Source organism: Eumetopias jubatus, unplaced genomic scaffold, assembly GCF_037043125.1.
Source record: "Eumetopias jubatus isolate StellerSeaLion01/CBP00866 unplaced genomic scaffold, mEumJub1_p1.0 scaffold_15, whole genome shotgun sequence".
NCBI lineage: Eukaryota > Metazoa > Chordata > Mammalia > Carnivora > Otariidae > Eumetopias > Eumetopias jubatus.
In genome coordinates this window covers 6,187,623-6,201,621 of record NW_028274821.1, presented here as the reverse complement: position 1 = coordinate 6,201,621, position 13,999 = coordinate 6,187,623, and the positions used below count along the sequence as shown (strand labels likewise).

General features: G+C 45.0%; 1 protein-coding gene across 1 annotated transcript in view; it reads left to right on the top strand.

The window, feature by feature from the left end:
* The window catches only part of PDCD1LG2 (programmed cell death 1 ligand 2), a 41,134-nt gene that overhangs the window by 14,515 nt on the left and 12,620 nt on the right, over nucleotides 1-13,999 (top strand). The window contains exons 3-4 of the mRNA XM_028117370.2: nucleotides 4,324-4,593; nucleotides 11,135-11,269. Coding sequence (XP_027973171.2) covers nucleotides 4,324-4,593; nucleotides 11,135-11,269 — 405 coding nt within the window. The remainder of the gene's footprint in view (nucleotides 1-4,323; nucleotides 4,594-11,134; nucleotides 11,270-13,999) is intronic.

Sequence of the window (13,999 nt, the reverse complement as noted above, 5' to 3'; positions counted from 1 at the left end):
AGAGCAGACTGAGTAACTAATGGGGGGGCTGGGGAACAGGGAGGCAAATCAGCAATTAGCAATAACAAGAAGCTGCTGTCTGCACTGGACTGGAGGGAGAGGAAGAAGGCAGGGTTAATGGAGCTCGGGGGCTGGAGTCACGGGGCAGATACTGGAACCACAACGGGCCCATCCACAATGCAGAGTACTAACCACTCTACGATCACGGCCACAACGGGCCCATCCAGTGGCAGCAGGAGCAAGGAAGAGCTGTGGGTGCTGCTGGAGAGGCCATTGCAGCATAGAGCGTGGGGGGGGGGGAAATACCCTAACTTCTCCCTCCTGTTTGCCCTCCAGACTTCCCACCGTGTCTCCCGTGGGCTGGCAAGAGCCTGGGAGACACGGCCTGCCGGAGTCCGCCTTCACACGGTACAGAGCAAAGAAGAACACTTGAGGGATGGATCTGAGAGCAGATAGGCCCAGGATCCACACAGCACACATCTTGTGCATACACTGGTAAAATGTGAGATGAATAGTAGTGTAGTTGGCTAGAACTGTAGCAGACTCAACAACGAATAGGTGTTGACTCAGGGCTAACAAAGGGTGGTGGATGGTCTTGGGTCCGCCAGGAGAGGGTCTCCAGGTGCCCACTGGGCTGTTATAACCATCCTAGCTGCACCTAGATCATTCGTTAATAAAATTAATCTTATGACCTTAGGCTGCGTTAAAACCCCACGTGGGCCTAAAATGTGCTCAACACATAGGAAGTAATTAGTCACACTGTGCTTCGTGCTGCTTAGGTTAAATCTGGAATATAGGTCATGTTACATTGGCAAACACAGGGAATCCAAAGACTGGTATGTGGCACTGGGTCTAAAAACTGTCCTGTGAGATATGGTTGAAGGAAGGAGGCATGTTTTACCCCAGAACGGAAAGACTATATGGAGTCTTGCCAATTATTTTCAAATACCCAAAGGATCATATGCAACAGCTAATAATAATTGCTAACATTAATTGAAGTTTTACTATGTTCTAGGCACCTAACTCATTCAATCATCCTAACACGTCTGTTAAGGATAAGTATTATCCTACCTGTTTGTAAAAGGGAGAAACTCGAGGGCTTTAAAGGTCATGTAACCAGCCCTTGGCTCAAGCCTAATCAAACCACATTCTTAACTACTATGCTGCTCATATGTCGTCTTACTAAACCAGACAATTACCAATGGGTTGAAGCTGCCAACAGGCAAAGTTTGACTTGGCAGAAGGATGATCTTTCCAGTGAAAGTTTAACTGTCTAATTGTCTAATCATGGTGATGGCTCCTCCTGGCAGTAGGAGCTTCCATTTATAGATGTATTTAGCCAATAGTTATCTAGCAGCTTACCAATATCAGAAAAGAAGTATTATTAAAGATAAGGGACATTTCATCATGATAAAGAAGTCAATATGACAGGGAGGCATGAGTCCTAAATGTGTGTACATCTAACAACATAACTTCAAAACATATAAAACAAAAACTGACAGACCTAAAAGGAGAAATAGATCCACAATCCTATTTGGAGATTTCAACTCATCTCTATTCTAACAGGTAAAGTAAACAAAAAAGAAAATAGAAGACTTGTGTAAACACAGCCATCTTGGCCTAACTGACACATGTAAAACTTACACCCAACAACTGCAGAGTAGGAAGTTGGACTAGTTTGAATTGTAAGATCACTTTTAGCTCTGAAATTCTAAAATTTACTCATCTCTTCCTAAGAATATCCCCCTTGGTCCAGCTTCCCCATTGTGTGTGGCTAATAATGATGCCTTTTCACCAACTTCCCAAATTGCACAAGGCTGTGGAGGCATCTTCAATATCGCATGCATGCAAGCTATGAGCTCCCATCCCTTCCCCCCAGCCTTGCTGGTTCTTTTCGCTGAACATCTCTCTCATCTTCTCCCTCATTTATATATCCCAGGTTACAGCCTCCGCCTCCCTTCTGATTCTTGGCCCTCCTACCTCTGAAATCACCTCTCAACTTGGCCCCCAAGATCAGCTTCTTGTTCTGAGCTACCCTGCAGGAATGGGCCAGACCTTCATATGCCACACATTGCTCTTATGCATCTATTTGTTCTCCTCCATCCCCTCCCCCCAAAGACCCCAGAGCTTATAGAAATAATCTACACTGTAATAGGATAAATGATCATAAGAGGACATCAAACCAAGGGAAAATAAGTATAGATAAATAACATAAAAAGAGATTAGTGAGTCCTCAAGATGCTTCGGAGATCCTGTTGCGTTGCTAGAGGTAGATCAAAATTGGCTTCAAGGAGACTGATAAGTCCAACCAGTTCAGGTCTCACTAGGCTGCTTCAAAACCTGATTCTCCTCATCTTCTATGATTTCTGTGTGCCCCTAAGTCCCCGCCCTTCCTGTGTCTGTGGCTCCATCCCCAAACTTTTTGCAATTACACAGACAATCATCCTCTTATGATGATTCCAGTACAGAATTCAGAATAATGTAGCCACGAAGGGCATGGGTTCAAGTCCCCCTCCCCACCCCAGATTCCAGCTGTTTCCTTATTTATAAAATAGGAATATGAATTTTGCCTACCTCCTAGGGTCCTTGAAGAGTTCAAATGAGGTAATACATGTTAAAGAGATAGAATCAGGTTTTGGAGCCACTATCATCCCTGTTCCTCTCCAAGTCCTTGACCAAGTGAGCTATACACACAACAATCAGTAGCCAAATGGGAAGTGAACTCCATTTTTTAAATTAATAACCGGATGAGCACATGATTTTCTCCTTTCCCTTCCCCCAACTTCAGGGCTTCCCTGGTGGTTTACAGTGGAGAACATGACTTAGAATAAGGGCCTCTTTCTTCTTGCACCCTCATCTTAACTTAGAGTTCAGGTTTGCAGAACAGACCCTGAAGTTACTCATCTATCCAGCTTCATGGGTAAGAAAGTTTACCCCACCCACCCAGTCACAAGCAGAAGGTGGAAAACCGTGAGCAAGGAAGATGTGAGTTTTTTGAGGCAGGCCACCCAGGAGGCACAGCCGAGTATGCTTTACCACACGGAGGCCAGAACTTGAGAGGGCCGCGGATTGTGAACCGTGCTTCGAGACACAGTCACCCAGTCCAGTGAACCGTGATCCAGGGAGCATCTTTGGCTATAACTAATCAAGTTAGCAACTCAAAACACAGCGACACAAAGGGAGGTGCTCAAGGGGCAAAAATTGTGGAGAGGGTCCTGAACATTCCTTTCCCCTCCACAGTATGTAAAATCACAGGGCACGAAGCTTAGCACCTAGAAAACCCTTAGTACCTCGTGCACATTTGATGTTTTCCACATGTCTGTTATCATGATTTTAATGTAAAATCTCTTTTCACAAAGGGTGTGCCTATTTATACTCCTCCCAACAATTTAAGAAAAAAATAGTTTCACCGCCCCTGTGCCATATATGCAATCAAAGTTTGTATCAAAATTCTGTTTCTTAAATATTTCCTACCTATTGAAAGCTAGTACTCATTTCCTCTTCCCTTCACCGAAAATCAACAGGTTACTTTCCATACTCCCTGATATCTGCATATGTTGTTAATATCTATTTTGGGCTATCATCTGAGATAATTGGGCAATTTGTCCTTGCGTCTTCCTATTGTTTTCAATGTCACTTGTATGCATTTTAGATCTCAGTTTTCTAGAGGGCAGGGAGCCACATTTGATTAATTCACTTGGCATATACTACACAAAAGTGTGTGTGTATGTGTGTGTGTTGTGGACAGGAGAAGCAAGGAGTAGATACAGCCAATTCTTGACTACTTATAGACAGAATCTGGGTCTTTATTTTTTCTCCTCCTAATCTCAGAAGAAAGGAGAGGGGGAAGTGGGAAAAGAATTTTCTCCTGTAGGAGAAGCACCAAATAAAACAAGAATGTGGGGGTGATCTAGTCTCCAGTCTCCTCTCTTGTCTCCAGTCCTCAGCTGTGAGATAGTTTACAATCATACAGGAAGCCACAGAGTGTGGTGGGATAAAATGCTCTTGAGATTTGGAATCAAACTTCCAATGTGCAAACATTGGCTCTCCCAGTTATTAGCCCTGTGACTCTAGGCAAAATACTCAATCTCACTTCAGTTACTCCAACAAAAATTGGGAATATCAACAATGCCTTTTTTGTTAGAAGAATTAAATCATTCAGTGTAAATAGTGTGATACCTGAGACAAAAGAAATGTGTAAAAAATTAAAACCATTATTACTTCATATTGATAGTGATAATTGTATTCACATGGCATTTAGCACAAAGCCGTCTAGGAACCAGAAAAGAAAGACTTATTTCTTTTTCTTCTTGTATTATCCAGCTTCCTACAAGAAAATAAAAACTCATTTACTTAGGATCCCGGGGGTAGATGAGGTAGAGCTCACCTGCCAGGCAGAAGGTTATCCACTGGCAGAAGTGACCTGGCCAAACGTCAGTGTTCCTGCCAACACCAGCCACATCAAGACCTCGCAAGCCCTCTACCAGGTCACTAGTGTTCTGCGCCTAAAGCCACACCCTGGCACGAACGTCAGCTGTGTGTTCTGGAATGCTAACGTGAGAGAACTTACTTCAGCCGTCATTGACCCTCATGGTAAGAGTGCCCCCCCCCCCCCGCCTTCCTAACTCCATCAGTCGGGGTTTAGGCACGAAATAGATGGCACACTCGGAGTGAGGATAGAGTGATAAAAGATCTGTATATGAAGGTGTGGTCAGGATTTAGAGAAGCTAGTAAAGCTATTGCAGGACCCTGGGGCTTCGACGGTCAGAGAAACAATTACCACCATTGGAGTGGTTACTGAATCCTGGGAAAGGGAGCTGTAGGGAACTTGCCCCTTGACAGGAGTGGGGGCCTCCAGTAGAGGGATGCTGCCATCTGCAGCAGCTCTGATGGAAGCTGGGTAAGTGAACTCCCTAAGCTCCTCCTCCTCCCACCCTCCAATCTCCTGCTGGTGCCTCCTATTGGCTGAAGCCACCTGGAAGTCAGAGAACAAGGGAGTCTGCTGATGTGTTCCATAAAGGTCAACTGCTCAGAGCTCAGAGCACAGTGTGGAAGTGTAGAGAATGGATCTGAACAGGAAACAGAAACTATCCAGCACAAAAGCTAACCCTTGTGACTCAGGTGCAGTGCAAGGAGTCAGCAGGATGAATATTACTTTGCTGGCTTTGCTGATAGTCAAGTGGTTATGGGGTTTCCGAGGAAAACTGGCCTTTTGTAAAACCTTGCGGAGTCTTTCCTGATTATGCTGAGTCCCACCTTTAGAACTTCATACACCAGGGCAATTTTTTTTTATTTGCCAAATAAGAGCAACTAACATCTAGTATCAAAAATCTTTCATAAGAGACAGGTCATTTTATCACCAAGCACATCGTACATTTCCTAGTGCTCCTATAACAAATTACTGCAAACTTTGTGGGCTTAAGACAACATGAATTTATTAGCTTACGCTTCTGAAAATCAGAAATCCCAAAGGGGCTTTGCTGGGTTCAAATTGTTGATAGGATGGCAGTAGCTCTAAGGGAGAGTTCCTTTTCTCATTTTTTCCAGCTTTTATCGACCACCTGCGTTCCTTGGCTCATGGTCCCTTCTTCCACCTGCAGAAACAGCAACTACATCCCTCAGACCTCTGCTTCTGTGTCATCACATCTTTATTTAATTCTCCTGCCTCCCTCTTCCACCTTGTAAGGACCCCTGTAATTACATTCCATTCCTTCCCCCAACCCAATAATTCAGGTTCCTTTTCCCATTTCACGGTCCTGAATAGAATCACATTAGCAAAATCCCTTTTCCCATGTGGGGTAACACATTCACAGGTTTCAGGGATTCAAACATGAACATCTTTGAGGGGGGTCGGTATTCTGCTACATACCAGCAAAGGATATAATCTTTGAATAAAGGACAGTCCCTAGTACTGCTTAAATTTGACTTTATAGAAAATTTACTGTGTTGTCATTGTATTACACTTTTTGCCCTTTGTCTTAGTTAGACAAAACAGAGCCTATGACAGGAGCTTGTGTAGCATGTAAGTATTTAGGTGGTGACCTCAGGGAACAGAAGGGAGAGGTTTAGGAGATTCAGACAGGGAAGAAGGAAAAGTAAATATAAGGGTACATTATCAAAGTTGTTGCTGTTGGCAAAACAGGAGCTCAAATACCCAAGGACCACCTGGGAAGTGTACAGATGACCTCCTCAGATGCTCACTCAAAGCACGTCAGGTGGTTTCACCCGTATAGATTGACAGTAGTGTCCAGAAGTGTACACTCCATCCCCCTGTGAGCTATGCATGCATGTGGGCTGAGTGAGACCCCCCCCCCCGCCCCAGCGTCTGCAGTGTCAGAGTCATCCCAGGACAGAAAGCAAAGTACCCATGTAAGGTGAAGGAAGTCCACCTAGACTTCTACCAAGCCGTGGCTGAAGTTAGAGGTGAAGCCGAGAGTCAGTGAGGCAAGACCGCAGTGGTCTGCCCCTTGCACCTGCTCAAGCTCACCTACAACCTCACATTAAGTCCACTGTGACTAAGCCTTCAGGCTGGGAAGCAGCCATGATCTCTTCAGGAGATTTCATGTGCAAGAGTTCATAGAACAAGCTACAGTGCCTGCTGCTACAGCCGATCCCAAGCCATAACTGATAATTGAGATCTCTCTCATCCACTGTACATCCTAGATTTCCCTCACTCAACACTTCAGATGGAACAGTTTGCTTCCCTGGGGTTTGGGGAGGAGACTTGGTGACTCTGACTCTCAGGCCTGAGAGAACTGAGCCTTCTTGCCCTGAACAGACTGAGTTGTCACAATTACCTTTTCATTGTTATTACTGAGCATGGAAGTCACACAAATCAGATAATCACGTGGTGAGAAAGGGGAGCTGACTGGAGCCCAGGAACCATGTCAGGGGCTAGTAGCATGGATACAACTCTGGGAAGCACGGGTAAATCTAGGCTGAAAAATCTAAGTGCACAAAGATCTCTTTATCTCTTTGCCAGTTGCATTTATGAGTGATATCCTAGAAGATCCTGAACTGATGCAGACCCCACAGGCCCCTCCCATGACTGTTGACTATGCATTCAGCTACATTGGCTTCCATGGAAAGAAGGGCCACATGACTTCATTTGTAACTTTTCACTAGTTCAAGGTTTCCAGAGGAATGGTCAGTGTGCCCTTCCACTTCTCTACCACAAAGAAAAAAGTACTGATGTAATCAGTGGGGCAAAGCCTAGATCCTAGTTATTTCTAAATTCATCTTACCCAGGCCCCTATTTCCCTGACCCTTCTGGAAAGCCACATTCCATCCGAAGTACTGGCTTGCACTTAACCAGGCAGGAGATTCCACACAGCAAAGGACAATTAAGTAAGCAATTCCGAGAAAAATAAATTCCCCTGTGATTATTAGCATTTAAATGCCTCTAAAGTTCTAGTATGAGTTAGTTATAGCTCAGTTTTCATAAAATGACAAGTCTGCGGATCTTCACTGTGATAGAAAGAGAGACGGAGAATGTTGGAAGACCAACTTGCCTAATTCACTGTTTTTACTCAAAGTTGACCCTAAAAATGAGGTGTTTCTAATGGCTTCACTTCTAACAGGATTCTCAGAGTTGTATCCATGCTACTACCCCCTGGCAGGGCTCCTGGGCTCCAGTCAGCTCCCCTTCCTCGCCACGTGCTCTCTGAACTTGCTTGCACGTCTCTCACCTCCATGATTTCTTTGTTCAGGCAGTTTCTCCCACATAAAACATAATCCCCCTCTTCACCATCTTCAAGGCCACCCTCTCTCCAGAGCAGCTTAGATAACTCCAGGGCACAAGAGGTCTTTACCTTCTCTCTCCTCCTAAGACTGATGACATGCACCATGACTTTGTTTGCCTGTGACTATACATGTCTTTTATCTTTCATTGCTGTTTTATTTTCCATGTATTTGAATTGTTCACATGGGTCTTCTTTATACCCAGACTAAAGCAAAAACAGAGCGGTCTGCCCCTACCAAGTGCTCAGTAAATGACAGATGAGTGGGTTGGAGGATTAGTCTTGATAATTCCAGTCCCATTACCCCAGCTGCCAGACTGTATGGGCAGCCAGGTCTCGGCAATCAAATGATCCCCTAGTTTGTGGTCCAAATGCCAGCAACAAGAGGCCAAAGTCACACATCCTCCCACGGTTCCTCACTTCTATTTCTCAAAGGGATTTTTAAGTTACTTTATGACTGTCTCCTTTCTACTCATTCTCATCAGTTGGCCTGCTCCTTGCTGACTTCTCTGACCCGCCGCAATCTTCTCCAGAAATCAGTGAATAAAGCAAATACTGCAGTGAGAGTCTGGTGGTGGGAGGTGCTCCAGTGGCTCTAGGATGTGACTGAACAGCCTAACTTTTAACCAGAAACGGAAGGTCAATGAGACCATTCTCTTTTCGAAACAGGGTTCTTGTTCTTGGCCAGTTGTTGCATTTTCATGAAGAAATGTGATGAAATTGGAGACAGGAGATAACTCTAGCAACATTCTTGTGGGGTGGGAAGTGAAGCCTACCCAAGAGACCTGGAGGGGACTCTCTGACAGTGGTCAAGAGCATGGGCTGTGAAGTCAAACTGACTTGATCTTTAATAGTTTTTTTTTTAAGATTTTATTTATTTATTTGACAGAGAGAGTGAGAGAGCACAAGTAGGGGGAACAGTAGAGGGAGAGGGAGAAGCAGGCTCCCTGCGGAGCAGGGAGCCCGATGCGGGGCTCGATCCCAAGACCCTGGGATCATGACCTGAGCCGAAGGCAGACGCTTAACCATCAAGCCAACCCTGACTGGACCTTTAAATCCTCTCTCTACTACTACTAGCTTTGAGAACATGAACATATAACTGAGACATCCTAGAACTTGGTCTCACATTTGTAGAATAAGGGTAAATAATGAGAGATACGTTAGAGCATGATTGTGGGGATTGAACGAAACATGCTGGCAAAGTCCTCAGCACTCGTAAAGCGGGGAAATGGGGAAAAATATCATGCCCCTAGCAAGAGTGCGTGGGACTGTGGCAAGGATGAAACATGGTTTTCCCATTGCATCGTCATATCATTGTTAGGTAACATCTAATTATTATAAAACAATCTGTAAGGATATAAGGATATAGACTAAGCTGCCATAACAGAGAGACCTCAAAATACGACTCCAACAAGACAGAAGCATATTTTTCTCTTATGTAATATTCAGAGATAGAAGGTGATTCAGAGCCGGGAAATACCTATATTCTGTTCTTTCTGGGTTCTTTCCATCTTGTTGCTCCCCCATTCTGTAGAATGTTGTCTCTGTTGAATTGTCAAAGCTGGATGACTACTACATCCATGTTTCAGAAAGGGAAAAGAGTGGTGGAAGACATATCCAATGTCTTAAGGCCAAGACTCAGAAGACCCATGACTTGAACTTAGTTTTCACGGTTGGTCACACCTAACCGCAGGGGAGGCTCCAAAATGTAGTCTTAAGAAGCCATGTGTCCGGCTAATGCCCTCATAGGGAAGAAAGGGAAAATGGATTTAAGGGATAAGCATCAGTCTGCCACAAGGTGACTAAGGACAGGGAGGATCGGGCCGGGTAGACTAGGTACACAGATGATTAATTAAGCCCCCCAAATCCTTATTGACATCTTTAATGTAGATGGTACTTGGCTCTATAGGGGATTTTGAGGTGACTTAGGTGAAGTCTTTGCACTCCAAATACTTACAGGCTAAACAGACTAGTGTGCATTGTCAGAAAGTCTCCAGGGGTGAGTAGAGCTTCTGTACATGGAAGGAGCTGTGAAGGTAACCTGCAAAGGACACAACAGGTTTGCACAGAGGTGTTAAGGTAGGGATTTCTCCTGTTGTGAGGGCACTGAAGGTCCCAGGGCTCCTTGACTCACAGTGCTACTGCAGTGGTGCTTAATAAGCACCTCCTAAAAGTAAAGGAGCAGTTGTAGTTGGTGTGGGTTATCCACTGTGTAGATGAGCCAGGCTTCTGAATCCTTTCTTCCTTACTGTTCACCACACTGTTTTCAATAGAGACAAATATCTGTGGGGCCTGAGGTCTGGATCAAACAGATCCAGGCTTGCAATCCTGGCTCTGTCCCTTCTTTAGCAGTGATAACCTCAGATAGATTATTTAGCATCCCTGAGCCTTACTTCCTGAACTCTAAAATGAGGGGCTCAGATTAAATGATGTCTGATTTCTTCTCAGCTAAAACGATCTATGATTCTCAGATGGCATTGAGATGGGGGGAGGGAAGGCAGTTGGCAGGACCACGCCCTTCCTCACGAGCAGTTTTGCCAGATTTTTCCTGGACCAGGCTCTTGTGTTTATTCTGTATAAGTTACTCCATGGGGCAAATTCAGGCTTTTGGAAAGGGCACAGTTTACTTTGGGTACTCTTCTACCTCCTATTATGAAGCCCCCTCCAGCCCTCCCCATTGTCAGTCTGGAGCCCTTATTCTAACCTATAGATACCCAGAGCTCTCCTCTACAAGGCCTTCCCCTGTCTCCAAAATTGCTCCTCTCATCCACATCTCTACTAAACTCACCTTTTCCTCAGTGCCAGAACACTGATAGCTGAGCCAAGGAAAGGGCTCATCAGGATTTTGTATGTTAACACTGTCTACAATATTGTGTTTTTCCAAAACGATCCTGTTAATCCTTGAAATTGAACGACTATTGGCATAGATTCTGAGCGCTGCGAGTGCTTGACAGTAGAGGGAGAGGACATGTTTGAATTGAGGGACTAACCTACTAGAAAGAAAAATGATGATGATGATGATGATGGTAATAGATAGACAGACAGACAGATAGATAGATGTATCAGAATGATGAAAAACACAGAATCTGGAACCAGACAGCCTAGATTATATCTTAGCTCTGTCTCTTACAGCGTAACTTTGGGAAAGTTTCCTAGACTCTCTGCACCTCATTTTCTTCACCAGTGAAATGAGGGTCATTGCAAATCCTGCCACATGGGGTGGATGTAGGAAGTAAATGAGCCAGTACATCTGGCACACACAGATCAGAACCTGGCATGGAATAAATCCTCGCTGTACGTCGGCTGTGTTGGTTGTAACCTACTCAGCTGGCCAACTTGTTGGTTTACCTCTAAGCTACCATGTAATGGGATTCTGGTGCTTTTCTTTCATCCAGGTGGCAAAGAACTTGACACCTCTTCAAATCGGCTGCTTCATGTTTTCATCCCTTCCTTCGTCATTGCTTTGATGTTCGTAGCTACAATGATAGGCTTAAGAAAACAGCTCTTCCAAAAGCTTTCCTTTAGAAAAGGTGAGTTTTATTCAAGGTAACCAAATGGACTGGGTGTCTGCAGTGTGAGGCTCTGCTTTGTCCCAATGGCCTACAGCTTCCCAGTTTCACATGAATCTCCTCAGGGCTTGTGCATCGCTTTGGGCTCAGGGGGCTCGTCCTGATGGTCTTTCCCCCAGAAGAAAATGGCTCTAGTCTTCAGTGAGCTGAAATCCTCATACTGAGTATTTTAAAAGGAATGTTTTGTTCCTGTGCTAAAATAGTTTGCTTTGTTCTTTGAGCCAAGAAGTGTCATTAGCCTCATGAGATCAGTGTTACTTTGGCAGTGCAGACGGCTCTGTGGTCAGAGTTCATGGGTGAGAGGGTACCAAGATCACCTCAGAGGATTCCTTCGGTTCTCATCCCTCATTTCCCCAGCCTGGGTGTTAGCTGGGCTGAGCCTTCCCCCCAGCCCCAGGAATCTGAATCGCCTGGTCCGCAAGGAAAGGAGAAAAGTGTGTGAGGCCATTTAGGGACAGGAAGAGCACCTGTTTTGATGGTGCCCTGAAGTCTTTCAGCAGCTCCCCGGGAGGCCCTCCTCATCCTGCCCTGTTGTCACCCACCCACTCCTGCTGTGCAAACTTTGAACCCTGGCCACAATATCTGCAGACTGTCTAGTGCTTTCCTAGACTGTTCCTTTGTCAGCACCCAATGAGCTCCTCCTAAAGTCTACACATGGCCTTGTCTATAGAAAAGAAATGACATGTGGGGATAATTCACTAGGAATTTGGGGTGGCCACTATTTGAGAATTGGGGGGCTTTTAGGTGGTTGTCATGCTACATTTACAGTCTAACTTCTGTATTCTCTTCTGCCATAAGATATTATCATGCTCTGTTTGTCCATTGCCCTATGTATGCATCAACTTGGGTGCTAACCGCAAAACCCTCTACTATAAAATCCGAGGAATTATTGTCAACAGTAAGGGAGGGTGAGGGTTGAGGAGGAAGGAAGAAGTGAAGAAGGGAGGGAGGAAAAGAGGAAGAAGGGGAAAAGAAAAAGAGAGAAATGAAGTCGATTATCATATGGTTTCGCTTACTTGTGGAACATCAGGAATAGCGTGGAGGACATCAGGAGAAGGAAGGGACAAATGAAGGGGTTGGAAATCGGAGGGGGAGACAAACCATGAGAGACTATGGACTCCGGGAAACAAACTGAAGGTTCTAGAGGGGAGGGGGTGGGGGGATGGGTTAGCCAGGTGATGGGTATTAAGGAGGGCACGTACTGCATGGAGCACTGGGTGTTATACGCAAACAATGAATCACGGAACACTACATCCAAAACCAATGATGTACTGTATGGTGATTAACATAACATAACAAAAAAAAAAAAGAGAGAGAGAGAGAGAAATGGTAGAAACAGAGAAGAAGGGCATCTCACCATAAAGGAGGACTTACAGCATCTGATAGAACTTTAACTAAACAGGATCACTTCTGCAAGTCTGTGACCTCAGAGAGCCATGGCAGGTGCCCCTCGTGAGAATCTTATCTTCTGCCACCTTCTTTTACCTCCCCTAAACCCACCCCTAAGAAACAGATCTATACCTAGTTCCAGGCCTGGGGCCTGAGATCCCTTTAGTACCTCAGAAATGAGCAAGAGTTTTCTGTCCCTACTCTCTTTGGAAGAATGAAATGCGGTCACACTCACAGGTAGAGCAGAAAAAATTCTTCCCCTCATCCTTCATCCCAGTCTCAAGGTGAGTGAGGATATCTGTAGTTCCAAGCCGGATGCAAGGCTCAGGTACCAACTGTGGTGGGAGACACTTGTTGCTAATGAGAGTTAAGTGAATAAATTTGCAAATGATTCCCTTTTTGTTTTTAATGAGCCAGAGTGAAATCATGGCTGCCTATATAATACCCACCCTCCACCTCCACTCCACAACTCACACGCACTGGGATCTGCTTTCTTTCGTGGGAGGCACTCGGACACACATGTGGAAATGCATCTGCCATGCACACAGACTCATGTGTCATGGAAGAGGGTTGAGAATGGCTGACACCATGAATAGAGCTTCAAGCCAGGGTCAGAAGGCTAGTTCTGCACCCTATGCTGCCACATATTGGCTCTGTGATCTTGTATGAATTACCTAACTTCTTTGAGAAGTTTTTTTTTTTCTAGCTGTAAAATGGGAAGTGACTTTGTTACCAAAGTGCTTAAGAAAAAATTGGCCCAATCTGAGTAAGTATTATTTTGGGCAATGGAAGGAGAGAGTCTCCACCCAAAAGAACTGAGTTTCTAAATGTTTGCACTAGATCTCTATAAGTGTCTCATTGGGGGCTGGTAAGCAATAGGTCACCTTCCACCACTAACCCATGGACTCTACACTTTGAATGGCACTGCCTTAAAAGACTGAGCCAAGACTTTACAGGGATTTAAACCAAAGCCCAAATATGTTGGCTAATGGTTGCATAAGAACCACAGGATGGCACCACTAACCCCAAGCATTAGAGAGGATTGCCCTGAAGCTCCGCCATGCAAGGGCAATGTCTATGGGTTCACTCTTAGGCTTCTTTCATATGGGAATCCTCTTAGAGGAGATGGCAATGCTAGATGGAGGCCCGCAAAGTCCAGGCCAAGGTCAGTATTGTCATGAGGGCGTTCCTAAAAATCTGGTGGACAAAGCAAAGGCAGAATTAGGGATGCACTGAGTTCAGAAACCCAGGCAACTGCAGGACATGAGCATCCAGCTCTGGAAGAAAATCAGAGTGGGGGAA